We start from the raw sequence: 27,436 nt of genomic DNA, 5'->3' as shown, positions 1-27,436 counted from the left end.
TGCTTTCTCCAAATATTTATTTTAAAATTACTTTATCACTCTGAATTTTTATACATCAGAGAGAACTTTTACCCATAGGTGTCTGGACTTCCCACTGGAGAAGAGTGGCATGATCAAGAAGCGTAGGCTGTTTTCATGAGTGTTTTTAGTTTTACTTTTCAGTGGAAGCTGAGATTAGAAATACCTCATTTAGCTGAATGGCTGGCTTAGGGATCAGCCACAGCGTAGATTCTCTGCTCGTGCTACTTGGGAATTCAGAGCCAGGCACAGCATCTGGCCTGCTAGTAGACAGTTAATGTTTTTTTTTTTTTTAACTTAAGTGAATGAATTTCAGACTTTTGTGTTATTTAACAAATATAGTTTAACAATATATTAATCTGATTTCTGACTACATGTTGAGGTGGGTGTACATTATTTGTGCCATATGCAATTGTTATGTCCCAGGCATCAACGATACTCACACTGAGATCCTGGAAAATGTCCTTTATGATGAGATATTGAATGTAACCATGAAAGTCACTAAATCTTTCTGCATCATTGTACATCTCCCTGATGTTTTCTGTTTTGATGATAACCATAGTGTCTGGGCTTCTCAGAAGGAGACGCTGAATGGCTTTGTGGACATTGAGGGCCCTTCGGATAAAAACGTCAATGGGAAAGGGTCTGAAATGCTGGCCCAGAGAAATAACAACAATAGTATTTTTTTCTCCTCCAGTTCTGTCAATGGCCCGGGTGAGGTACTCAATCTCTTTGACTGAATAGGTCATTGATGCTATCAAGGGATAACAATGTTTTTGCCACCGAATGTTGATATTCCTATCCAAATCCACAGCAAGTTGGTGTTGCAATTTTCCAGATTCATGCAGATCCACTGACTTCAGCGCTGATAACAAATAGGCGATCCCAAAATAAAAGGAGGATAAAGTTATAGAGATAGAGTAGTTATAAAAGTAGAAGAGATTTGATCAGTAAAATCAAATAAACTAATCATGTCTAATTTATTATAGGTTTTGATGAGGGGATGTTTTTGAAAATTATTTGAACAGTCAAAACTGTTATGCATCTTCTTGGATTAAGATGGTGGATATGAGGCATGACTCCTTGCAGCTTCCACGGCTGCAAGACCTGAAAGTGGGTCACATCACAGGATTCTTTGCAGACACTCTTCAGTACCAACCCAGAGCCCAGTAGCTCCACTGGGTAGCTAGACACAGAAGAGCAAAAACAATCACTACAGTTCAGCTCTAAGGAAGCCACATTCCTAGGGAAAGGGGGATTAAGCCACATCAAGCCAGCACCCTGTAGGACAAAAGAATCTGAACAGCAGCCCTTGAATCTTAGATCTTCCCTCTGACATAGTCTATACAAATGAGAAGAAACCCAAAAACCAATTCTGGTAATACGACAAAACAAGATTCTTGAACTCTTGCAAAACAGCATACAAGCTCACCAGGAATGGGTCCAAACCAAGAAGAAATCTCTGAATTGTCAGAAAAAGGACGTAGAAGGCTGATTATTAAGTTAAACAAGGAGGCACCAGAGAAAGGTAATTCCAACTTAAAGAAATTTAAAACATTATATAGAATATGAAAGGAAAATTCTTCAGTGAAATAGATAGTATAAATAAGAAACAATCACAACGTTTGGAAATCAAGGACATTCTTAGAGAAATGCAAAATGCACTACTAAGTCTCAGCAATAGAATTGAACAAGCAGAAGAAAGAACCTCAGAGTTAGAAGACAAGGCTTTTGAATTAACCCAATCCATCAAAGACAAAAAAAAAAATTTAAAAATGAACAAAGCCACCAATAAGTTTGGGCATTATGTTAAATGCCTAAACTTAGGAATAATTGGTATTCCCAAAGAAGAAGAGAAATATAAACGTCTGGAAAACATAGTTGAGGGACTAATCAAGGAAAACTTCCCTGGCTTTGCTAGAGATCTAGACATCCAAATATAAGGAGCTCAAAGAACACCTAGGAAATTAATCACATAAAGATCATTAATCACATAAAGATCATTGTCTAGGCACATGGTCATAATCATCACGTTATCTAAAATCACGATGGGGCCAAGGGAGGGACAGCAGGGGTGGGGGATAACACGGGGAGAAATGCCAGATGTAGGTGATGGGGGGATGGAGGCAGCAAACCACACTGCCATGTGTGTACCTATGCAACAATCCTGAATGATCTGCACATGTACCCCAGTACCTAAAGTACAATAAAAAAATAATAAAGTCAAGGTGAAGGGAAAAATCTTAAGAGCTGTGAGGCAAAGGCATCAGGTAGCCTATAAAAGAAAACCTATCAGATTAACAGCTGATTTCTCAGCAGAAATCAGAACGGCTTGGGGTTCTATTTTTAGCCTCCTTAAACAAAACAATTATCGGCCAAGAATTTTGTATCTAGTGAAACTAAGCTTCATGAATTAAGGAAAGATAGTCTTCCAGACAAATGCTGAGAGAATTTGCCACTACCAGCCAGCACTACAATGACTGCTAAAAGGGGCTCTAAATCTTGAAACAAATTATCGAAATATACCAAAATAGAACCTCCTTAAAGCATAAATCTCACAGGATCTATATATAATAACAAAATGAAAAAAAAACAAAAACAAAAACAAGGTATTCAGGCAACAAGTAGCACAATGAATAGAATAGTATCTTATATCTCAATACTAACATTGAATGTAGCTGGCCTCATTATTCCACTCAAAACTTACAGAATGGAATAATGGGTAAGAATTTACCAACCAAGTTTCTGCTATCTTCAGGAGAGTCACCTGTTAATAATACATAAGGACTCACATAAATTTAAGGTAAAGTGGTGGAAAAAGATATTTCATGCAAATAGACACCAAAAGCAAGCAGGAGCAGCTATTCTTATGTCAGACAAAACAAACCTTAAAGCAACAGCAGTTAAAAAAGACAAAGAGGGACATCGTATAATGATAAAATAACTAATTAAACAGGAAAATACCACAATTCTAAATATATATACATCTAACACTGGAGCTTTCACATTTACAAAATAATTACTAATAGACCAAAGAAATGAGAGAGATGGCAACACAATAATAGTGGGGAACTTTAACACTCCACTGGCAGCACCACACAGGTCATCAAGACAGTCAACAAAGAAACAACGGACTTAAACTATACCCTGCAACAAATGGACTTAACAGATATTTACAGAATATTCTACCCAGCAACTGAAGAATACACATTCTATTCATGAGCACATGGAAGATTCTCCAAGATAGACCATATGACAGGCCACAAAACAAGTCTCAGTAAATTTAAGAAAATCAAAATTACATCTCTGAGACCACAGTGGATTAAAATTGGAAATCAACTCCAAAAAGAACCCTCAAAACCATGCAAATACATGGAAATTAAATAACCCACCCCTGAGTGATCATTGGGTCAGCAATGAAATCAAGATGGAAATTTAAAAAATTTTTGAACTAAACAATAATAATGATACAAACAATCAAAACCTCTGTGATACAGCAAAAGTGATGCTCAGAAAAGGCCACAGCCTTAAATGCCTACATCAAAAAGTCTGAGAAAGCACAAATAGATAATCTAAGGTCATACCTCATGGATCTGGAGAAACAAGAACAGTCCAAACCCAAACCCATCAGAAGAAAAGAAATAATGAAGATCAGAGAAGAACTAAATGAAACTGAAACAAAATACAAAAATAAATGAAACAAAAAGTTGGTTATTTGAAAAGATAAATAAAATTGATAGACCATTAGCGAGATTAACCAAGAAAAGAAGAGAGAAGATCCAAATAAGCTCAATTAGAAATGAAACAGGAGATATCACAACTGATACCACAGAAATAGAAAAGATTATTCAAGGCTACTATCAACACCTTTACACACATAAACTAGAAAACCTAGAAGAGACAGATACGTACCTGGAAATATACAACCCTCCTAGATTAAACCAGAATTATATAGAATCTCTGAACAGACCAATAACAGGGAGTGAGACAGAAATGGTAATAAATAAATTGTCAACACAAAAAAGTTCAGGATAGATTCACAGCTGATTTCTGTCAGATATTCAAAGAAGAATTGATATAAATCCTATGGACACTGTTCCAAAAGATAGAGAAAGAGGGAATCCTCCCTAAATCATTCTATAGAGCCAGTATCATCCTAATACCAAAACCGGGGAAAGACACAACAAAAAAAGAAGACTACAGACCAATATCCCTGATGAGCATAGATGCTAAAATCCTCAACAAAATACTAGCTAACCAAATCCAACAGCATATCAAAAAGATAATCTACCATATTCAAGTGGGTTTCATATCAGGGATGCAGGGATTGTTTAGCAGACGTAAGCCAATAAATGTGATACACCACATAAACAGAATTAGAAACGAAAATCACATGATCATCTCAATACATACAGAAAAAGCATTTGAGAAAATCCAGCATCTATTATGATTAAAACCCTCAGCAAAATCAGCATAGAATGAACGTACTTTAAGGTAATAAAAGCCATCTACAACAAACCCCCAGCCAACATAATACTGAATGGGGAAAAGTTGAAAGCATTCCCTCTGAGAATTGGAACAAGACAAGGATGCCCATTTTGACCACTTCTCTTCAGCATAGTACTGGAAGTTCTAGCTAGAGCATTTGGACAAAAGAAAGAAATAAAGAGCATTTGAATCACTAAATAGGAAGTCAAACTGTTGCTGTTTGCTGATAATATGATAGTATACCTAGAAAACCCTAAAGACTTGCCCAAAAAGCTCCTAGTACTAGTAAATGAATTTAGCAGTTTTAGGATACAATATTAATATACACAAAGCAATAGCTTTGCTATACACCAACAGCGACCAAGCTAAGAATCAATCAAGAACTCAATCCCTTTCACAGTAGCTGCAAACAAAACAAAACAAAAACAAAAACAAAAACAACTTAGGAATATACCTAGCCAAGGACATGAAAGACCCCTATAAGGGAAACTATAAAACACTGCTGAAAGAAATTATAGATGACACAAATAAATGGAAACACATCACATGCTCATGGGTGGATAGAATCAATATCGTGAAAATGTCTGTACTGTCAAAAGCGATCTAAAAATTCAATACAATTTTCATCAAAATACCACCATCATTCTTCACAGAACTAGAAGAAACGATCCTAAAATGCATATGAAACCAAAAAAGACCCCGCATAGACAAAGCAAGAAAGCAAAAAGAACAAATCTGGAGGCATCACATTACCTGACTTCACACTATACTATAAGGCCATAGTCATCAAGGTGCATGATACTGTTATAAAAATAGGCACATAGACCAATGGAACAGAATAGAGAACCCAGAAATAAAGCCCAATACTTACAGCCAACTGATCTTTGACAAAGCAAACAAAAACATAAAGTGGGGAAAGGACACCCTATTTAACAAATGGTGCAGGGATAATTGGCAAGCCACATATAGAAGAATGAAAGTGGATCCTCATCTCTTACCTTATACAAAAATCAACTCCAAATGGACCAAAGACTTAGTCTAAGACCTGCAGCCATAAGGATTCTAGTAGGTAATGTCAGAAAAACCCTTCTAGACATTGGCTTAGGCAAAAACATTGTGACCAAGAACCCAAAAGCAAATGCAACAAAAACAAAGATAAACAAATGGGACTTAATTAAACTAAAGTGCTTCGGCATAGCTAAACATATAACCAGCTGAGTAACAGACAACTCATAGAGTGGGAGAAAATCTTCACAATCTGTACACCCAACAAAGGACTAATATCAAGAATCTACAAAGAACTCAAGTCAGCGAGAAAAAGATAATCCCATCAAAAAGTGGGCTAAGGACATGAATAGACAATTCTCAAAAAATGCTATACAGATGGTTAACAAACATTTGGAAAAATGCTCAACATCACTAATTATCAGGGAATGCAAATAAAACCACAATGTGATACGACCTCATTCCATATTAAGAAAAAAAGGCCAGATTCAAAAAAATCAATAAATGTTTGTGTGGTTGTGGTGAAAAGGGAGCACTTTTACACCGCTGGTGAGAATGTAAACTAGTACAACCACTATGAAAAACAGTGGAGATCCCTTACAGAGCTAAAAGTAGATCTACCATTTGATTGAGCAATCTCACTTCTTTGTATCTACCCAGGGAAAAATAAGTCATTATACTAAAAAGATGCTTGTACATACATGTTAATAGCAGCACAATTTGCAGTTGCAAAAATATAGAACCAGCCACATGCTCATCAGTCATTGAGAGGATAAAGAAAATGTGGCGTATATATACTATAGAATACTACTCTGCCATGAAAAGGAATGAATTAATGGCATTTGCCACAACCTGGATGAAATGAAAGGCTATTATTCTAAGTGAAGTAACTCAGGAATGGAAAACCAAACATTGTATGTTCTCACTCCTATGCGGGAACTAAGCTATGAAGATGAAAAGACCTAAGAATGATACATTGGACTTTGGGGACTCGGAGGAAAGGGTCAAGGTTGGAGAGGGATAAAAGACTATACATTGGGCACAGTGTACACTGTTTGAGTGATGGTGCATCAAAATCTCAGAAATCAGCGCTAAAGAACTTATTTATGTAACCAAATACCACCTGTTCCCTAAAAACCTATTGAAATAAAAAAAATTTAAAAAGTGTTATGCAATGTAAGAGATTATGTGCATGTCATCTTATAGAATCATGTGGAATCTAATGGGCTAGGGTTGGAAAGGTAGTGAGGTAACTCCCTTGGAGGACTATGTGGTCAGTTTTGTAGGTATTATTTTTCTACATTTTGTTGATTGTAATCTAAGCTCATTTGAGGATAGAGAAAGGTACTCATTGATGGTCTTTACATAAAAAAAAAGCAAGTAAACCTATTTCCCCAGATACTCTTTAAAATCCATCAAGACTGAAATTATATTCTGTACTTCTGTGTTTCCTTCACATATGCATGGCATAATATTAAGTGCCTTTTCTATAAGAATAAGTATTACTAGTCATTTGTGGAGCCCTTTACAATATACAAAGCATTTATTTGGACTGACCTATCCATTCACCTCAAAGATCCTCTCATGTACATTTAATTGACACATGATTAGAATAAAATGAAGTTCTTCCATTTTCATCATATTAATTAGATTTTTATCAGAACATCAGGGCTGCTTTGTAGTTAGAACTTTTGAGGAAAATGTGTAGAGAAGAATTATTGATGCTTTGTAATATAGGATTGTCTTAGAAGGAAAGGGCTATATTTGAAGACTTAACCCAGTGAGGCTGGAAAACAGAAATGCTGTAAAGTGGGTTGGAGGAAAATGGCAGAGCTATTTTCTTCACTCTGCCTTGGACAACTTACTTCAGTTTTATTTTCCAAATCACACTCTGGCCATAGAATTTAACTTTTAACACAGTGTACAACAGATGTTTTCCTATGACAAATTAAAAGATGAGTTGAAGAGGGTAGGTAACTCCATAACTTAGTCCTTTTTATGACCTAAGAGAATCACTGTTATAGAATGTGATGCTAAAGGCTATCACTAGACCCTGAATTTTGTAGATGAGGTAATTGAGGTTACCCTAAGAGTTCAGTCATTTACCAGAGGTCACAATGTAAAGTTCTCTCTTCTGTTGAGAATTTTTCTTAAAGCTTAGAACTAAGGCCCTACCAATTTTCTTGCTTTTATTGGCTCAACTTTCCTTCTAAGTTTGAAATCATGAGTGGCTTCATTTTAGGAAGGCCAGGATGGAGCCACAGCTACTGCATTGCTCTCAGTGCTGAGAGCCAGGGTCTGGGGACATAGAGGGACAGGCAATGGTTTTGTAGGCGAGATTGCTAAGGTCTACTAGCAAATTCTAAGTTATTACTGGTACACTCTTGGTTTAGCAAATAGAGCAACTGGACTAGGATTTTAGCAACTGGATTCTAGCCCTGACCCTTAAATTAACTAACAATAATAATTGCAATGGCTGTTGTTTTCTGGGGCACTTCCTATGTGCCACTGTGCCTTGCAATGTGTTAAATACTTTATATCCGTTACTTCATTTAATCTTCTGTACAAACGCCAGGTAATACTCCTATTAGTCTGTTTGCATTGCTATAAAGGAATACCTGAAGCTGGATAATTTATAAGGAAAAGAGCCTTATTTGGCTGATGGTTCTTCAGGATGTACAAGTGTGGCATCAGCATTTGTTCAGCATCTGGTGAGGGCAGGAAGATTTTAGTCATGGCAGAAGGCAAGGGGAGCCAGTATGTCACATGGTGAGAGAGGGAGCAAGAAAGATGCCAAGCTCTTTTAAACAACGAGTTCTCACGTGAACTGACAGAGTGAGAACTCACTTATTACCATGGTGGCGGGGTGTGGGGGGTAGTACCAAGCCATTCATGAGAGATCCACCTCCATGACCCAAACACTTCCCACTATGTCCCACCTCCAGTGTTGGAGATCATGTTTCAACATGAGATTTGGAGGGAACAATCAGTCAAACTATATCATTATTATTATTCCTGGTCAATTGAGGAGGAACACCAGGCGGGGAAAAAACTAACATGCCCAAAGTCATTGTTTCTAAGTAGCACAGACTAGATAGGTTAGACCTCAAGCCCATGCTTTACTTGTGTCTACTTAATGCAAAGTCTAACTCAATTCTGACATCTATTCTCTTAGATAATGATGACAGTAATGATACCTTACATCAAAGAGAACTTGTAAGAAACAATATTCTAAATGCATTGCATGCATTACCTCATTTTACCAGATAGAAACTCTTTTCAGTAGACAGATGAGAAAACCGAGGAATGGAATGGTTATATAACTTGTTCAAAGTTACCCAGATAGGAGGTGAAGTCAGGTTTTGAACCCAGGCTATCTGGTTCTAGAATCACACCTTTAATCATTTTGCTGATTCTAGAAGCTGGACAATTTAATATCTCAAGTTATCTTTGGCTCCATCAATAGTTTTCTGAGCATACTGGGTGCATATTGAAGTACGAATTCTGCAGAGGTAGGGATATAATAAACCTTTTTATATACTGGTTTCTTTCCAGTTAGATATCCGTATTTCTTTTAAAGGAAGGATAACAATGCCTTGTGAAAAATTTTGGTGTGTTGTGATTGAGAAATATGAAAAAAAAGAAGCATTGCCCATATTCCCTTCTCTACTTTGAAATGGAAAAGAAATTTCTTAAAGGGGTTAAGAATTATAGCTTAGACTGAGGCATACTGTTGATACTGGCTTTGAAGTATTCCATCCACTGGCGGATCGTTGAATCTCCCATTAGATATATGAATTTTCCTCTCAGGCATTTCTTCATTTCGACTGTAGCCAAACTACAGGAGACAGGATTCCATGTGTTTCTCCAGACATACCCACTGGGGATTGTGGCTGTCATTCCAAGCTTGCATTTCTCTTTCATTGCAACTGTTTCTTCTGCCAAAGAATCAGTGAGAAAGGATCTTCCAAAAACATCAAATTACTAATCAGTATTTGTTAAGAGCCTTCTATCCTCTAAGTATCCTAAGAGGGAGTAACGGTGGTGGTAGTGGTGGAAAAAGTCTTATTGAAGTATTCTCTTAACAGAACAGCTGTTTTTTCATAAAAATTTTTCTCTGATGTGAATTTCCTAAATAATGTTCATTAATGTTCATTATAAGAGTATATGTTTCCTCCCAGGGGAAAAAAAAATGGCTTTCTGGGGGAAAATTTAGGTATTTTCCAGCCTTTCTATGAAAATAAAGTCATCAATTCTTGCATAGAATGGAAGCTCAATTATCCTATCATTTTAGCTCACTTTGCCCCCAAGTTTGTCACAATGTAAGTGTCTTAAATGCTACCATCAAAATAAAAATCCTTTGAGTTAAATAAAGGTGATATAAAAAATATTTAACTAGTTTGGCTTGGGAACTGGCCAATCCAAATGAATATAGCTATAGGCTGGAGAGTGTCTTGGAGGTCCAAGATAGTCCAGGGACTAACCCCCTAGTCATTGGCTTAGAAGAGTCTGGGAATCCAAGGGCTGAGGTAGCCAAGACGGTGAGGAGCCCATGGCATGTTTGGGGCAGTGATTATCATTAAACTGAAAGAAGTAGTTTAATATTTTAACAACTAGGATGAGTGTACTCTTGCATGTGTGGTGAAAAATAACATTTCTACATCTAGGTACATATTTACACTTCAGTGTAGACAGGTATATTAGTGATTAGCAAGGTTTTCCTTTTTTTGTGATTAGCTTTAATGCTGAACTTGCAGAGACTTAAAAGCTCTTGCCTTGAATCATTTTAGATAGGAATTTCCTAGGCTATTTGGATTCAAAGGAATTGGAGAGAAACTAGTAAATATAAATGTGGAAGTTCTATTTTGTATGCTAACAATTGTTTGAAAGGTGGCAAAGATCAAGAGGGAAGGATTAAAATAAATTGACACCCAGGTGGCAGGTTGGAAACCTCTAGATGGTGGTAGGCTAGTGGTGATGTGGAAAGAGGTGATGGCAGTGGTATGAAAAGGGGTGTCGTGGGGAGGTAAAGAACTGAGTATAGAATTGGAAAAGAGTTAAAGTTTAAAAGTTGTATAAAATGGGCAGGTAATTCATTGTCTGACAAATAGACTCATGATGAGAGTTACAGTTACTAAAATAGGCTTAAGATATCCCAGTGATTCAATTATTCACTCACCTAGATAACTGGTATCTTGGCCAACCTTAGATAAGCCAGATGAACAGAGTATGATAAGACTGAAACAGTGAAAAAGTCAAGTAGAAAGAAGAAGCCCTTTAAGTGGGTCTAGAACTAGGCACCACCCACCAAACACACGGATACTTACTGTTGCATTTGGAGACACTAATTGTATTGAATTTTTCCATAATCTCTACACCCACATTTGACCTTAAAAACACAAAAATGGAAATTAATCTGTCGGTGGCCTCAAATCAGGAAACATACAGAAGCTAGATTATCCAGTGCTTCAGTTATTTCTTAGAGATAAGTCAATTATTCTACCTTCAATTTCAGGTCATTTAGTAAATTTCCATTTCTTTGCCTATTAGGCCATGGGATACAGTTACTCAGAAAGTATGCAAGAGGATTTATAGAGATGCAGAAAAAAACAGAGTGAAGCTGACCAGGTATGTGCCATTGTTGAAGTCAGTCACCTTTCCTGAAGCACCTGCCATTAGGGCTGGGGAGGACATCCTGGCTCTCAGGAAATCCCCATGTATGTGCACACACACATATACATGTGCATTTGTCATTTTCTTTTAGTTTTTATTCTGTATTTATTTTTTATCTCTTTGATAAAAATTAAATATTCAAAAAGTTTGTGGTTTACTAGAGGATGGGCACTGTCTTTAAATGAATTCACAGATCCTTTCCCAAAAGGCTCTTGCTAAAGACACCCAAAGTTGATACACACACGACATTTCTTTGGATCAGTATATAGGCCAAATCACAATATTTGCACAGGTAATCTCAAGAAGTAATTATATTTACCTTTCAAAGAGGCTCTTTTCTTGTTTGCTAAGATAAGAAACTTGCTTGTTCTTAGAATACATGTGGGTGAGTGCAGCACAGGGTATGTGTTGAGGCCTCATGCAGTAGAAGGCTTCTTGGTCTCTGTTGTCCATGTACTGGCACAATTCGGCACTTGTCTTTAGGATCAGGCCACATTCAGAGTGGACCTGGGAGGTGCCATTGACAAACTGGCCAATGAAGATTACCCTGTCATAGCCTTGGTTCCTTGCCCTCCAGAGAGCCGACACCCCTTCACTGGGGTGGATGAGCAGCAGAGACAGAGAGACCTGGCCCTCCCAGAAGAGAGTGAAGCTGATCAGGTAGGTGCCATTGTTGAAATCAGTCACCTTTCCCGAAGCACCTGCCATCAGAGTTGGGGAGGACATCCTGGCCCTCAGGAAGTCCCCGCCATATTGCTTCCTGTGTCCCAAGTGGTCCCTCATCTCCAGCAGGATGTCCAGCTGGTCCCCCCTGCAGTATGTGTCTCGAGGGTTGAGGATGGTGGCTGTGCTGTGTGTGGCACTGCTGGTGGTGTTCACATGATCGAAAGGTCTGGGTGGGATCTGCTGGTCTAGTTTCTCCATGATTTCCTTTATTCTCAGTTCAGTTTCTGTTAGTGACTTTAATGGTATCAGTGGTATTTTAGGGAATATGGACTTTGTGGAGTTATCCCAGTAATGGAAGGAGATAGATAAGTTTAGAGCAGACCAAAGCTGAAATGACAGCAAATGTGACATGAGATGGATAAATTTAGAGCATACCTAACCTGAAATGACAGGAAGTATAAAATGCCATGAAATTAACCTGTTCCTAGTCATTTTTACTTATTATTATTTTGAATATTTATTTACATACTATTATCAATATTATTTAAATTATCCAATAAAAATACATAGAATGGAGACTGACGGACGGGGGGACAGAGGGACAGGAGGTGAGCAAGATGGTTGCAGAAAGTCTGTTACTACTACGACAGGGATGTTGGCAATTACTTTTATGGACAGGTTAACCCAAAAAAGCCTCACTGAATCTACACAACTCACAGTTTGTTGCTCAACTATGGTTTCTACTGAAAAATGGAAACCCATCACCCTCACAAAGCCAATGCTGAGGAGATGACCAAATACCACAGTGATGACTACATTAAATTCTTGTGTTCATCTGTCCCGATTACATGTCTGAGTATAGCAAGCAGGTGCAGAGATTCAACATTAGTGAGGACTGTCCAATATTTGATGGCCTGTTTGAGTTCTGTCATTTGTCCACTGGTGGCTCTGTGGCAAGTGCTGTGAAACTTAATAAGCAGCAGATGGACATTGCTGTGAATTGGGCTGGGGGCCTGCACTATGCAAAGAAGTTCAAGGCATCTGACTTCTGTTATATCAATGATACAATCTGTGCCACTCTGGAACTGCTAAAATATCACCAGAGGATGCTGCATGTTGACGTTGATATTCACTATGATGATGGCATGGAAGAGGCCTTCTATATTATAGGCCAGGTCAGGACTACATTCTTTCATAAATATGGAGAGTACTTCCCAGGAAATGGGAACCTATGGGATACTGGGGCTGGCAAAGGCAGATATTATGCTGTTAACTGCCTGCTCCTAGATGGGATTGATGATGAGTCCTATGAGGACATTTTCAAACTGGTCATGTCCAAAGCAATAGAGGTGTTCCTGTCTAGTGTCATGGTCTTATAGCATGGCTCAGATGCCTTGTCTAGGGATCAGTTAGATTGCTTTAATCTGACTATCAAAGGGCATGCCAAGTGTGTGGAATTTGTCAAGAGCTTCAACCTGCCTATGCTGATGATGGCAGAAGGCGTTTATACCATTTATAATGTTGCTCAGCGCTGGAAATAAGAAATAGCCATGGCTCTGGATATGGAGATCCCTAATGAGCCTTCGTACAATGACTACTTTGAATACTTTGGATCATATTTCAAGCCCTACATCAGTCCTTCCAATATGACTAACCAGACACTAATGAGTACTTGAGAAGATCAAACGACAGCTGTTTGAGAACTTGGTAATTCGGTCCCATCCATCTATAGTCCAAATGTGTGTGATTCCTGAGGATGCCATCCCTGAAGAGGGTGGTGATGAGACTGAAGAAGACCCTGACAAGCTCATCTCCATCTGTTTCTCAGACAGATAAATTTCCTGTGAGGAAGAGTTCTTCAGCTCTGATGAGGCGGGAGAGGGCAGCATCAAGATCTCTCCCATCTTCACAAAATACAAGGAGGTTAAAACAGGATGAAAAAGAGAGATTCAGAGATGAAGAAAGAAGTCACAGAAGAGCAGAAAAACCAAGGAGTAGAAGCCAGAAGTCAAAGAGGTCAAGGAGGAGGTCAAACTGGCCTGAGGAAACCTCTCCAGCTCTGGCTTCCTGTCTAGTTCCCAACATTTCCCTCCCAAACCCTCAGATTTTATGTTTTATGTTTCTCTGTGTATTCATATAAAATTTATTAAATATAAATATCTCCAGGGACTAGACAGAAATCAAGACCCTGAGCCCAGGGCAGCTGTGCTGGGTGAACTCTTTTAGGAGCTATCTTGCCACCCATCCCTCTCCAGGTCTTAGCATAAAGGGTGCTAGGTCTGGGTGAAAGGAATACTTTTGTGCAAGCATAAGAAAAAATCCTGAAATGCCAAGTGCCTGCTTAGTAGCTTTGGAAAGTTGCCTTTATTGTGCTTTCTAGAAGGGGTTGCCCTGTTCTTTTCAGGCTCCTAAGGTAACATCAGCCATTTTTAGATTGGTTCCATTCTCATATCTTCTCAGTGGTCTCAAGTGAGCCAAAAAACTCACACTGCCTGCTGTCTGTCTTCTCCCAGTTCTGCAGGTGGAGGATGGTGGTCTAGTTTCCTGCCATCCTCCAACTGCAGAATTGGGGGAGTTTTGAGATACTATTTTTATTTTTGTAAGACTCTGTAATAAGATGGTATATTTCTATACTCTCTACCCCAAAGACATAGAATGGTTGAGTAGATTATAAAAAAACAAGACCTAACTCTGTCCTGTCTAGGAGAGATTCACTTCAACTTTAAGGACACACATAGACTGAAAGTGAAGTAACAGAAAAAGATATTCCGTGCAAGTAGAAACTGAGAGAGCAGGAGTCACCATACTTATATCAGATAAATTACACTTTAAGTCAAAAACTAAAAAGAGAAAAAGAAGGTCATTATATAATAATAAAGGGATCGATTCATCAAGAAAAAATAACATATATACATTCAACATTTAGAGGACCTAAATATATAAAGGAAATGAAACAAGAGCTAGAAAGAAATTATTTAGGTAGACAGCAAGGGTAAAGGAGTCCTTGGCAAGGCTTCCCTTTTAACAGAAAGGATCCCCCAAATCATTTCTTTTCTAACAATGAGAAGCCTGAAAAATTGAGCTGCAAACACAGATAAGCAAGCTGGAAGCTTGGATGGGTGAATGCTGGCAGCTGTGTCAATAGAAAAGGGCTACCTGAGGGCCAGGCATGTTCAACATGGAGGCTCTGTCTTCCCTTTTCTTTGTCACCACGTGTACAGTAAAAAAGTTGGCAACATGTTGCTGGCCAGGTAGAGAACCATCTGCATAATAAAAGATTAGATTGGGGCAGCCAGCTTCTTTGTGTGCTATGCAAATAGTACACTTACTCCTAACCAGTTATTTGTGTGCTGGTGGCATCCTGGTCTGACCAATCTTTCTTGCCCTGTGTAAATCAGACACTTCCTCCTCAGGCTCATCTATAAAATATCCTGCACTTCACTGTGGACCAGAAGACCCACTCAGGACTCCTCTCTCTGCAGAAGAGAGCTTTTCTCTTTCTTTTGCCTATGAAATCTCTGCTCTTAATCTCACTCCTTGTATGTCCACATCCTTGATTTCCTTGGAGTAAAACAATGAACCTAGGGTAATTGTGAGGGCCCACCTGGGATCTGAGGTAGATTCATTGGAAGGGTGAGAATAGGAGCAGACCCCAAGTCTTTCTTTTCATTTCAAGGCCTTCTGCTTTCCATTTTAAAATCAAACCAAATACTGGGCCCCCATCAGCCATTTAAAAACAGCATGGCTTCCAGCCTTACAAGACTCAGGGGATAGGCTTGCTGGGGAGAACTTAGCTAATCCCGCAGTGTTCTTAGGATGGTGGGAATGCTGGCTTTGTTTCAAATTGATTTCCTTTTACAGAGAGCCTAGCTGTCCTGTGGGGCTGGAAGAGGTCAAGAGGTACTGAGGGTTCCTGGCCAGGGAGACACCTGGTGTTACCTGAAGCCTTCTGGACTAATTCCAGCCTCCAACAGCCTGATGGGTGATGGCAACAGGACTCCAAGTTTTTTCTATTGCAAAATTTCTCCTTTCCTATCTGCAACGACCATGTCGTCTATCCACTCTGTATGCAATGCTGTGAGAATTTTTACAGCTCAGTGAAGTAATCCTGTTAGGCAAGATCAGGAAATGCCATAGTTCCTGGGAATATAGCTCAGGGGATTGCCGTTTTTGTGATTTTCTAGGCACAGAGGGCCTCCTCCCTTCCTCCCACCCTCCTGAACATCTCTCTCTTTACCATTGGTCTGGACAGCACATGGTATTTCAAGGTCAACATCACCACCTAGTGGAATAGGAGCCCTATCCCATAAGGGACATTGTTGGCCCTTTGCTGAAACACTGTAGCTTCCCAGTTCTCCCTTTCTGTGCTCCTCTACTGGAGACCAGGCTTTATACTCCTGTGAACCGGAAAACTCTGCCTTCAACAATGAGGAGAAAAAAGTCCTCCAAAACCAAATTTTAGTCTCAACACTGTCCCACTTTCTTTTAAGTTTGTTTCCTACTTTTTTTTTTACGGTACCTATTCTGCCTCCAGTTAAAGTGATACTTGAATAATAAGGGGATTTTAATTCCAGAAGTTAACCAGAGAATAAATACTGTAGTACAGGCCATAATAGCAAATTGTAGAGCTCAAACCTACATTCTCTCTCCATTAAAGGGCATTGCCCAAATGCAACTGTTAAGTAGTCTCTCTCAAGATCCATCTATTGAGGAGTCATGCAGATCACACAGGTCCAGGAAGTTGAAGGGAAATTACCAGCAGACGGCTAGAGTCACAAAGGTGAGCGTGAGTAATCCCAATTGGTTGGTTCCTCTGGTTCCATAGCTGAGGGTTATGCCTGCATCCATGGGTAGCACCTTCAATGAATGCCAGGGCTCAGGGAGCCAAGGAGGTAAAACAGTTGAGGGTATGCCTCCACTGTCTTCCCCTCTGCCCTGGGCCATTCCAAAGGAAAGCAAGGCAACTAAAGGGACACCTATTTTCTTGCTTCTCTTCCTAGATGAATAACAGACTATCTTTGGTCTGCACTCCTCTGGAATGCATTCTGAAGCACTGGGATTCCTTTGACCCTGAGACTCTGTACAAAATGTGGCTCATTTTCTTTTGCACAAGGGTGTGGGCTGCTTACCATCTTGAACCAGCCTAGCCTGCAGAGGGAAGCCTTGATTTTAATACTATCCAACAATTAGATCTTTTCTGTAGACGGAAGGGCAAATGGTCAGAAGTCCTCTTATATACAGGCTTTCTTTGCCCTGTGAGACAGCCCAGAACTTTGCAAGCATTGCACAATTGACTCAGCTCTTTTAGTAGTCATATCAGGAGGGCCCAAAGGGAATGATTCCCCAAAACTAGAGAAGCTACTTCCAGGGGAACTATCTGAGGCAGCTATTGAGTGTCCAGGCCCTTCATGTCCTCCCTATCTGGGACCCCTCCAACTGTGTCATCAGTTCCTCCAGCTCCATCTCCAAAACTTCCCACTCCCGCAGCTTCAGTCTTACCCTTACAGGAAATGCTCAATGGAGGTGATATCACTAGAGTTCCCATCTCATTGGAGGATCTTAGGCAAATAAAGGGAAACTTAGGCCAATTTTCTGATGACCCTGATAGGTATATAGAAGCTTTCCACAATTTAACTCAGGTATTTAACCTCTCATGGAGGGCTGTTATGCTGCCCTGAAGCCAAACACTAACTTCAGCTGAAAAACAGGCAGCCATACAGGCAGCAGAGAAATTCGAAGACAAGCAATGTGTCTCCTACAGTAGGCCAAAAAGAAAATAGGGAAAGTGAAGAAATAGGGAACCATCATTCCCAATAGGAAGAGTGGCAATACCTCTTTGCAATCCTGATTAGAACCCCAGTGACGTCACAGATGAATAGAAAAGGAAACACTTTTTAATGTACATATTGGCGGTCCTGTGAAGAACTAGGGCCAAACTTTTTGATTACTCTAAACTGTCCATGGTAGACAAAAATCCAGATGAGAATCCCACAGCCTTTATGGAAAGGCTGAAAAAGGCACTAATAAAACACACCTCCTTGTCCCCTGATTCAGTTGAGGGACAGTTCATCCTAAATGACAAGTTTACTACACAGGCAGCTCCCGGTATTGGAAGAAAACTACAGAAGCAGGCTATGGGGCTAGATAGCATTTTGGAGAACTTCTCTTGAGGGTGGCCACCTCGGTCTTTTATAGTAGGGACCAGGAGGTATGGGAAGTTGCTATTGGTATGGGAAGTCAGAGCACTTTAAGAAGAAGTGCCCAGGAAGCCAGAAGAAGCCACCTTGACCCCTCTAGCCTGTGGTAGAGACCACTGGTGATTGGACTAATATCTGGACTGCCCCCAGAGATGGAGGTCACTGGGTTCAGAACCAGTCTCAGGCCCAGCAGGACTGATGGGTCCCAGGGCTCAAGCTGCCAGCTCCAATGACTCAAACTGCCATTATAGAACAGGAGGCCCAGTAATTCTGGAAAGTAAAGGAAGGAAGGAAGGTGGACCTCTTTCTGGACACTGGAGCCAGCCTCTCTTTTCTCCTCTATAATCCAGGCCTCCCCACTTCCCATAGCATGACCATGAGAGGTGTCTCAAAAAAACTCTAATCTGATATTTTTTTTCAACCCCTTAGTTGCAGTTGGGGGGACCTATTATTTACAGGTGACTTTTAAATCATACCTTTATTAGGTAGAGACATTCTAGCTTGCATGGGGGCCAGCATCCTTATAGCTCCAGGAAAAACTCTCTGTCTCCTCCAGTGGAAGCTAATATCAATCCAGAAGTGTGGGCAACTCAGAAAAGAATAGGTTGAGCTGTAACCACTAGGCCAGTCTGAATCCATCTTAAGGATCCCACTTTTATTCCTAATTGGAGACAATATACCCTAAAGCCAGAGGCTAGGAAAAAGCTGGAAGCCATTATTAATAATCTGAAGATACAGGGCCTCCTTAAACTCTGTAACAGCTCCTATAACACCCCAATATTAGAAGCACAAAAACCCAATGCAGAATGGAGATTCATTAATGAGGCCATAGTCCCAATCCATCTGGTAGTACCTCATACCTATATCTTGCTAACCCAAATACCAGAGGGAATTAAATGGTTTACAGTCCTAGATATAAAGGATGACTTTTTCTGCATATCATTACATCCTGTCTCGCAAAACCTGTTTGCCTTTGAAGATCCTGCTGGCCAAACTGTCTAGTTAACATGGATGGTGCTGCCTCAGGGATTTTGAGGTAATCCCTCAGTTGTCTGGACAGGCATTGTCAAAGGACCTCTCTGAGTTTTCCAATCCTCAGGTCAGGGGCTTGCAATATGTGGATGATATACTGCTCTGTGCCCCAGCTGAGGAAACCTCTTGGGAAGGCATTAAAGCTTTTCTTAATTTCTTAGCTGACAGAAAATATAAGGTTTCAAAATCTAAGGCCCAACTTTGCAAAACCTTGGTAAAGCACCTTCATTTACTGCTGTCTGAAGGGACCAGAGCATTAGGAGAAGAAATAATTAAGTCCATTTCTTCCTTCCCCCTCCCTAAAACCTTCAAGCAACTGACAGGATTTTTGGGCATTACAGGACTTTGAAGGTTATGGATACCTGTGTATGGTGAGATAGATCATACTCTATACTACTTCTTTCTTTCCTTTTTTTTTTTTTTTTTTTTGAGATTGAGTTCCATTCTTTGTTGCCCAGGCTGGAGTGCAGTGGTGCAACCTCGGCTCACTGCAACCTCCGCCTCCTGAGTTCAAGTGATTCTCCTGTGTCAGCCTCCCAAGTAGCTGGGATTACAGGCACCTGCCACCATGCCCAGCTAATTTTTGTATTTTTAGTAGAGACAGGGTTTCACCATATTAGTCAGGCTGGTCTCTAACGCCTAACCTTAGGCGATCCACCCACCTTGGCCTCCTAAACTGCTGGGATTACAGGCGTGAGCCACCACACCTGACCCTTCTATACTACTTCATAAAAGAAACTCAAATGGCTGAAACTCATCTCCTAACCTGAAAATCTGAAGCTCAAAAGGCCTTTAGCCAGCTAAAGCAAGCCTTACTTAAGGTACCAGCCCTCAGCATTCCTGTATGGAGGGCCTTCAATCTTTATGTATCAGAAAGGAAAGGAATGGGCCTCGGGATTTTAATTCAGGCCTGAGGACCAGCTCAACAGCCAGGGGGCTACCTGAGTAAGAAACTTGGTTTGGTGGGTAAAGGATGGCCAGCATGCCTCGGAGCATTGCCATGTTGGCCCTACTGGTACCAGAGATCACCAAATTAACCCTGGAAAATGGCTTAACTGTTTATACCCCACATAATATAGCAGGATTGCTGTCTTTTATGGGAGAGCTTTGGCTAACAGACACCTGGCTTCTTAAATATCAGGCTCTGCTGTTAGAAGGGCCAGCAATTCAGTTGAAAACTGATTCTTGCCTAAACCCAGCCACTTTCCTCCCCCAGAAAACTGGGGAAACTGAACATGACTGTGAGCAAGTTGTGGTACAGACCTATGCAGCGAGGGAGGATCTCGGGGAAACTCCCCTGGAAAATCCAGACTGGACCATCTTCACAGATGGCAGTTGCTTTGTAGAGCAAGATGTCCGGAAGTCAGGATATCCAGTACTCACTCTGAATGATGGTAATGAAAGTACACCTCTCTCTCCAGGTACAAGTGCTCAACTAGCTGAACTGATAGCTCTTACAAGAGCACTTGAATTAAGCAAGGGAAAGGTAGCTAACATCTACAGTGACTCCAAGTATGCTTTCTTAGTTCTCCATGCTCATACTACCATTTGGAAGGAAAGACACTTTCTTACCACTAATGGATCTACTATAAAATACCACCAGGAAAGTAACAGGTTATTATCCTCAGTTTCTCTTCCATGAGACGTAGCAGTGATATATTGTAAGGGACATCAGAAGGGAACAAATGAAATAACTGAAGGAAACAAGTTAGCAGATCAGGCAGCCAAGTCAGTGTCAAGAGAGCCTCGTGGCATCAACTGGAAGCCCATCTAGTCTGGGAAGGCTCCATAAGAGAAATCAAGTCTCGGGACTCCCCTGCAGAAATAGAATGGGTCATTTCTTGAGGCTATACTTTCCAGCCCTCAGGACAACTACAGTCAGAGGATGGCAAACTCCACTTGCCAGCCTTCAGCCAATGGAAAGTCCTTAAAATCCTTCACCAAGCTTTTCACTTGGGAAAGAAAGAAAACTTATCAGTTCTCTCAGAGATTGCTTTCTGGAGAGAATTTATTAGGAACAGTCAAACAGGTTGTTAATGCCTGTGAACTCTGTCTTAAAAATAATCCCCTCAATGGTGTCTCCTTCCTCCTCTAACCTAAAGGATGGGAAACTATCCTGGGGAGGACTGGCAAATAGACTTTACCCACATGCCAAAGTTGAATAGCATCCAATACCACTCGACATGTGTATATATTTCCACTAACTGGGTAGAAGCATTTGTATGGCATAAAGAAAAGGCCTCTAAGGTAGAAATATCCCTTCAAAGTTAGGTCTGAGCCCTTTTGAGATTCTGTATGGATGGCCTTTTCTTACCAATGATTTCTTATCACACCAACAGACCTCTGAATTGGTTAAGCATGTAACCTCTCTGGCTCACTTTCAACAGGAATTAACTAGCCAAGCCTAACTCTAAGAAAATAGGACCACCTTTATTTAACCCAGGAGATTTTGTGTTGGTAAAACCTCTCCCTTCTTTCTCTCTCTTCCTAAGTGCAAGCTGGGAAGGACTTTACATCATCCTCCTTTCAACCCTCTCAGTGATAAAAGTCACCTGTATCAACTCCTGGATACATCACACTCAAGTCAAAGCCTGGGAAGCTGAGAGAGTAACCCCTGACAGCACCGAGGAATGTCCTGGATATTAATGTGAAGAAATATGAGATCTTAAGCTGAAAATCATAAAAAATAAGTAAATGAGTAAGGGCTACTCATCCTACTCAGTCTCACCTTTACCCTACCAGGTACATTCAGTCATTTCTACTTGTCCTCTCGAGATTCACCATCAAATATTGGAGCTTCTTCTCGATGCATACTTGCAAGGATTATAGTTACCAACAAGAAGTGAACATGAAGAATTTTATGATCACTGAGCCTGCTAGGACTTTTTACTGGATTTAGTGAAACATCACACCCTTTAGCTCCTACACTATCAGCCATGGCCCATTTAGACAACAAGACTAATTGCTGGGTCTATCCTGAGTGGTTTGTTCAGTTCAATAACACTAAGCAATGTCTGGATTACCTGGAACTTACCATCTTAGGATTCCCTTTGTTAGCTTTACCTTTGACCCTTAAAGACCTATCAGGCACAAATGGGACATGGTTTTTATATTAATCCATTTTCACACTGCTGATAAAGACATACCTGAGATTGGGAAACTTACAAAACAAAGAGGTTTATTGGACTTACAGTTCCATATGGCATTACAATCATGGCAGAAGGCAACGAGGAACAAGTCACATCTTACATGGATGGCAGCAGGCAAAGAGAGAGAAAAGAATTTGTGCAGGAAGACTCCCGTTTTTAAAACCATCAGATCTCATGAGACTTATATCACTGTCACAACAACAGCATGGGAAAGACCTGCCCTTGTCATTCAATTAACTCCTACCGGGTCCCTCCCACAACATGTGGGAATTCAAGATGAAATCTGGGTGGAGACACAGCTAAACCATATTAGTATGGAAGCACTTTCATCTGTGCAACTAACTCCTCCCAGGAAAACACTTCCCCCCGCCCCCTGGTGCCAGGAAACACTCTACCCCAAAGATAAACTTTACACCCTCAGGCTGGGAAAAGTTGACCAGGTAATAGGAAATGCCTTCCTCTGCTTTAAAAGCAGTAAGGAAGGACCATACATGGGAGATCTCAAATATTGTAGCATCACACTGTGATTTCTTTTTTCTTTTCTTTTTTTTTTTTTTTGAGATGGCATTTTGCTCTTGTTACCCAGGCTGGAGTGCAATGGCGCGATCTCAGCTCATCGCAACCTCCACCTCCTGGGTTCAGGTAATTCTCCTACCTCAGCCTCCTGAGTAGCTGGGATTACAGGCATGCGCCACCATGCCCAGCTGATTTTTTGTATTTTTAGTAGAGACGGGGTTTCATCATGTTGACCAGGATGGTCTCGATCTCTTGACCTCGTGATCCACCCACCTCGGCCTCCTAAAGTGCTGGGATTAAAGGCTTGTGCCACTGCACCCGGACATACTGTGATTGCTAATAGCTCAGAGACTTGGGGAAGAAAATGCAATAGGGGTAATCTAAAAGGATTAGAAGTCCTATGGGGGGACTTTCAAAATCTAGCCTCTCCTACTGATTGAAAGTCCTGAGTAGAATGGCATGCTCTAAGTAACACCTTGATACACAGTACTATGATGTAAAGAATAACGCATGGGCTTTCCAAACATGCCCCCACATGGAATTCCAGATCCCTGTTTCCTAAAAGCAGTGGCCTACAAATCTGTGGTTGAACAGGAGACATCTGGACTAACAGCCCTTGCTGCAAGGAGTATCTGAGATATTGGTCAGGGTATATTATGTCCTTAATTTTTTTGAAATTCCATTTGTCAGGTGGACCCCTCTCATTGAACAAAAATTATATAATTGTCTCAATAGAAAAGGTATTTGATAAGATTCAACTTTGCTTCCGATAAAAAATCTCAACAAATTAGGTATAAAAGGAATGTACCTCAAAACAATCAAAACCATGCATAACAAATCCACTGCTAACATTACATTCAATGTGTAAAAGTTGAAAGCCCTCTTAGATCTGGAACAAGACAGTGTTGACCATTTTCACCACTTTTATTCGACGTAGTATTGGAAGTCTTAGAGCAGTTAGACCAGAGAAATAAATAAAGGGCATACAAATTGGAAAGAAGGAAGTTAAATTGTCCCTGTTTGCAGACCACATAATCGTATATTTAGAAAACCCCAAAGGCTTCGGTGAAAAGCTGTCAGAACTGATTTTTAAAACTCAGTGTAGTTGCAGGATACAAAATCAACACATAAAAATCAGTAACATTTCTATACACCAATACCAAACAACCTGAAAAATAATCAAGAAAGCAATTTAATTTACAGTAGCTATAATAAAACCCTAGGAATAAATTTATCTGAAGAGGTGAAAGATCTTTACGATGAAAACTATAAAAATTGATGCAAGAAATTGGAGAAACACACACACACACACACACACACACACACACACACACACACACAATAGAAATATATTCCATGTTCATAGGTTAGAAGAATAAATGTTAAAATGTTCAGACTACCCAAAGCAGTCTACAAATTCAAGCAAACCTTATCAAAACACCAATAACATTCTTCTCAAAATAGAAAAAAGATCATAAAATGTGTATGGAAACAAAGAAGACCCAGAATAGCTAAAGCAATTCTAAGCAAAAAGAAAAAAGCTGAAGGCAATTTATTACCTGACTTCAAAATACACTACAAAGTTATAGTAAACAAAACAGTGTTATACTGGCATTAAAATAGTCACATACACCAATGGAACAGAATAGAGACCCCAAAAATAAATCCACATATTTACAGCCATCTGGATTTTTGACAAAGTCATTAAGAACATACAATGAGGAAGAAAAGTGTTTAAAATAAATGGTGCTGGAGAAACTGAATAACCACATGCAAAATAATGAAATTAGACCCTTATCTCTCACCATATACAAAACTCAGTTAAAAATGAATTAAAGACTGACATGTACAACCCAAAGTATGAGAATACTAGAAGAAAACATAGGGAATACGGTTCAGGGCACTGATGTAGCCAGAGGATTTTTGAATAAGACCTCAAATACACAGAGAACAAAAGCAAAAATAGACAAATGGGATTATATAGAACTAAAAACTTCTTCACAGCAAAGGAAGTAATCAAGTGAAGAGTCAACCTACAGAATGGGAGAAAATATTTGCGAAGTATCCTTCTGACAAGGGATTGCTATCCAGAATATACAAGATACTCAACCAACTCTATAGCAAAAAGAAATTAATAATCCAGTTTAAAAATAGGCAAAAGATCTAAATAGACACTTACCAGAAGAAGATATACAAATGGCAAACAGGTATATGAAAAGGTGCTCAACATCATTGGTATCAGAGAAATGCAAATCAAAACTAAAATGTAGTATTATCTCACTCTTGTTAAAATGGCTTTTACCCAAAAGACAAGTAGTAACAAATGCTAGTAAGGATGTGGAGAAAAGGGAACCCTTGCACACTGCTGGTGGGAATGTAATTAGTAAAACCACTATGGAAAACAGTTTTGAGATTCCTTAAAAAACTGAAAATAGAGCTACCTTATGATCCAGCAATCCTACTGCTAGGTATATACCCAAGAGAAAGGAAATTAGTATATCCAAGAGCTATCTGCACTCCCATGTTTATTGCAGCACTATTCACAATAACCAAGATTTGTAAGCAACCTAAGTGTCCATCAACAGACAAATACATAAAGAAAATATGGTATACATACACAATGGAGTAGTATTCAGTCATAAAAAGAACAAGATTCTGTTATTTGCACAACAAAAAGGATGGAACTGGAGGTCATGATGTTAAGTGAAATAAGCCATGCACAGAAGATAGACTTTAGATGTTCTTATTTGTGGAAGTTAGTAATTAAACCAATTGAACTCATGGAGTTAAAGAGTAGAATGATGGGGGCATGAAGGGGAAGTAGGGTTAGTTAATGAGTACAAAAATATGATTAGACAGAATGAATAAAATCTAGTATTTGATAGTACAACAAGGTAAGTACAATCACTAATAATTTATTTTATAATTTAAAAATAGTTAAAAGAGTATAATTGTATTGTTTGTAGCACAAAGAAAGGATAAACTTTTGAGGACATCAATACTCCATTTACCCTGATGTGATTACCATGCATTGTATGCTTGTATCAAAATATGTACCCCATGAATACATATACCTACTTTATACCCACAAACATTAAAAATTACAAAAATCAAATGAGAACCAAAAATATACATATTCTGTTCTTCAGATATTCCCTTAAAGAAAGTAAAAAGGTGAGCTATGCATTGCAAGAAGATAGGTGCAATGAATTTATATGTGACAAAGAAAGAATGTGTATGTGTGAACACACACACAGTCTTATTCTCTCACATATTACTTAATGATTATCAGGTATGTTGTTTGATATCTAAGCTATTGAAACTCCCCTCCTATATAATCTATAAGTCTTGTAGTTTAGCCTCTCCTAGAACAGATGAGGTAACAAGTAAAAGTAAGCTTTTGTAAACCACATAAATAAAGCGTTTCCTACCTTTGAGGAGTTCCAGAAAACTGTAAAAGTGATCCAGGAGGCTAATATAAACAACAGTGCCAATAGCAGCTTATAATTTATTATACTTATTTTCATGATTAGGATCCTACAAGAGACAAGAGACAATTAGGATCCTACAAGAGACAAGCACAAAAACATACAACAAAACAGAACAGAAAAGCAAGAAAACATGGAAAACATTTGAAATTTTTTTGGCTCATGATTACTTTTTAGCCTCAGATAAATAACTCCCAGAAGTAAGGCTTCAGCCTCCCAGTTGTACTTGGTATCTCCGAGGTGCTCTCTTTTAGCTATCAGTTTATACGTTCTACAGAAGAGATATTCCATGGAGCCCACTGTAAACTCTAAGAAACTGAGCAGCTAAGAGCCTGAAGGATGCAGCTTGCTCATGTCTAGGTGAATTCTCCAGACTGTTTGTCACCTAATGATCAGGTTCCCTGTTCTCTTCCCTTAAACTTAAGGGAAGACACGAAATATTCCAGCAAATATTGGCACTGAGAACCACATCATCACAGTGCCTGTTGAATGTAAATTCGTTTTTCTGTTTCCTTAATGCCGATCTGTTAATATGTTTTCCATTTTAGCAGGCTTTCTAGCACCCTTCAAGCTTGAAAAGAATTATTTAAAAACTCATACTTCTTACTTTTAAAAAATTTCAGGCTTTATCAATGTTTCTGTATGATTCATCTTAACATCTGTCTTTGCACTGAAATTCCAAGTTTCTTTTAACGTGGATCTTTTAACATCAGATTGCTTGAATGCTGCCCTTCTAAAAATTTCAATCCCTCAAAATTTACCCACCCCTAGAAGCACCTTTCGCTCCAGATTGCCAGTTTATACATGGGCATTCGATGTTTCTGCACCCAAAAATAAATTTTACACTTTTCCCTCGCCTTCCCAATTTTGTAAATATTTTCATACCTTTAGTTTACAGATTGTTCAATCCCACACATAAAATCTCTGGTAAGTTAGGTGTTAAGGATTTCTTCTGAAGCCACTGGTGTGATACTGGTATACCTCTCCTCTGTACCAACATAAATTGCAGATATAAGTTGAAGCCTGTTGACCTTTAGCATGGATTTACAAGCTTCTGCTTGTTTCGGTTAACACAGACGTTTCAGGCATGTCAGCTCCACCTTAAGGAGGAGCCTGGATTATAAACTATAGTTATTAATTCAAGCAGAGGTAGGAAGGAGAAATGAAGTGCTCTGCATAGTAAGTTATATGATTTCAGAATCCT

The 27,436-nt window shown here is 39.4% G+C and overlaps 1 protein-coding gene, 1 long non-coding RNA gene and 1 pseudogene across 4 annotated transcripts in view; 2 read left to right on the top strand and 1 right to left on the bottom strand.

Moving 5' to 3' along the window:
• Window positions 1-11,589, top strand: part of LOC116556257 — a 120,944-nt gene extending 109,355 nt beyond the window's left edge. The window contains exon 7 of the long non-coding RNA XR_004270910.1: window positions 11,062-11,589. This is a non-coding gene — a long non-coding RNA (uncharacterized LOC116556257). The remainder of the gene's footprint in view (window positions 1-11,061) is intronic.
• NXPE4 (neurexophilin and PC-esterase domain family member 4) lies at window positions 1-27,436 on the bottom strand. 3 transcript variants are annotated; one of them, XM_032285465.1, is made up of 6 exons: window positions 27,118-27,434; window positions 26,176-26,281; window positions 11,504-12,237; window positions 10,839-10,900; window positions 9,243-9,449; window positions 1-883 (listed from the first exon to the last, which is right to left on the bottom strand). In XM_032285465.1, exons 2-6 carry the CDS (start codon window positions 26,269-26,271, stop codon window positions 348-350), a joined length of 1,635 nt encoding a protein of 544 aa, XP_032141356.1. In that variant the 5' UTR covers window positions 26,272-26,281; window positions 27,118-27,434; the 3' UTR covers window positions 1-347. The 3 variants fall into 3 exon arrangements, with proteins under 3 accessions (XP_032141356.1, XP_032141357.1, XP_032141358.1); XM_032285466.1 differs by lacking the exon at window positions 9,243-9,449 and having other exon boundaries at window positions 27,118-27,436; XM_032285467.1 differs by lacking the exons at window positions 11,504-12,237; window positions 27,118-27,434 and having other exon boundaries at window positions 26,176-26,256.
• On the top strand, window positions 12,586-14,726 carry LOC116556256 (annotated as a pseudogene).

The sequence above is a fragment of the Sapajus apella genome, unplaced genomic scaffold (assembly GCF_009761245.1).
Source record: "Sapajus apella isolate SASKATOON/1434 unplaced genomic scaffold, GSC_monkey_1.0 scaffold16, whole genome shotgun sequence".
Taxonomy (NCBI): domain Eukaryota; kingdom Metazoa; phylum Chordata; class Mammalia; order Primates; family Cebidae; genus Sapajus; species Sapajus apella.
Note: the sequence above shows the minus strand (reverse complement) of the source record. Positions and strands in the feature narration are given on the sequence as shown.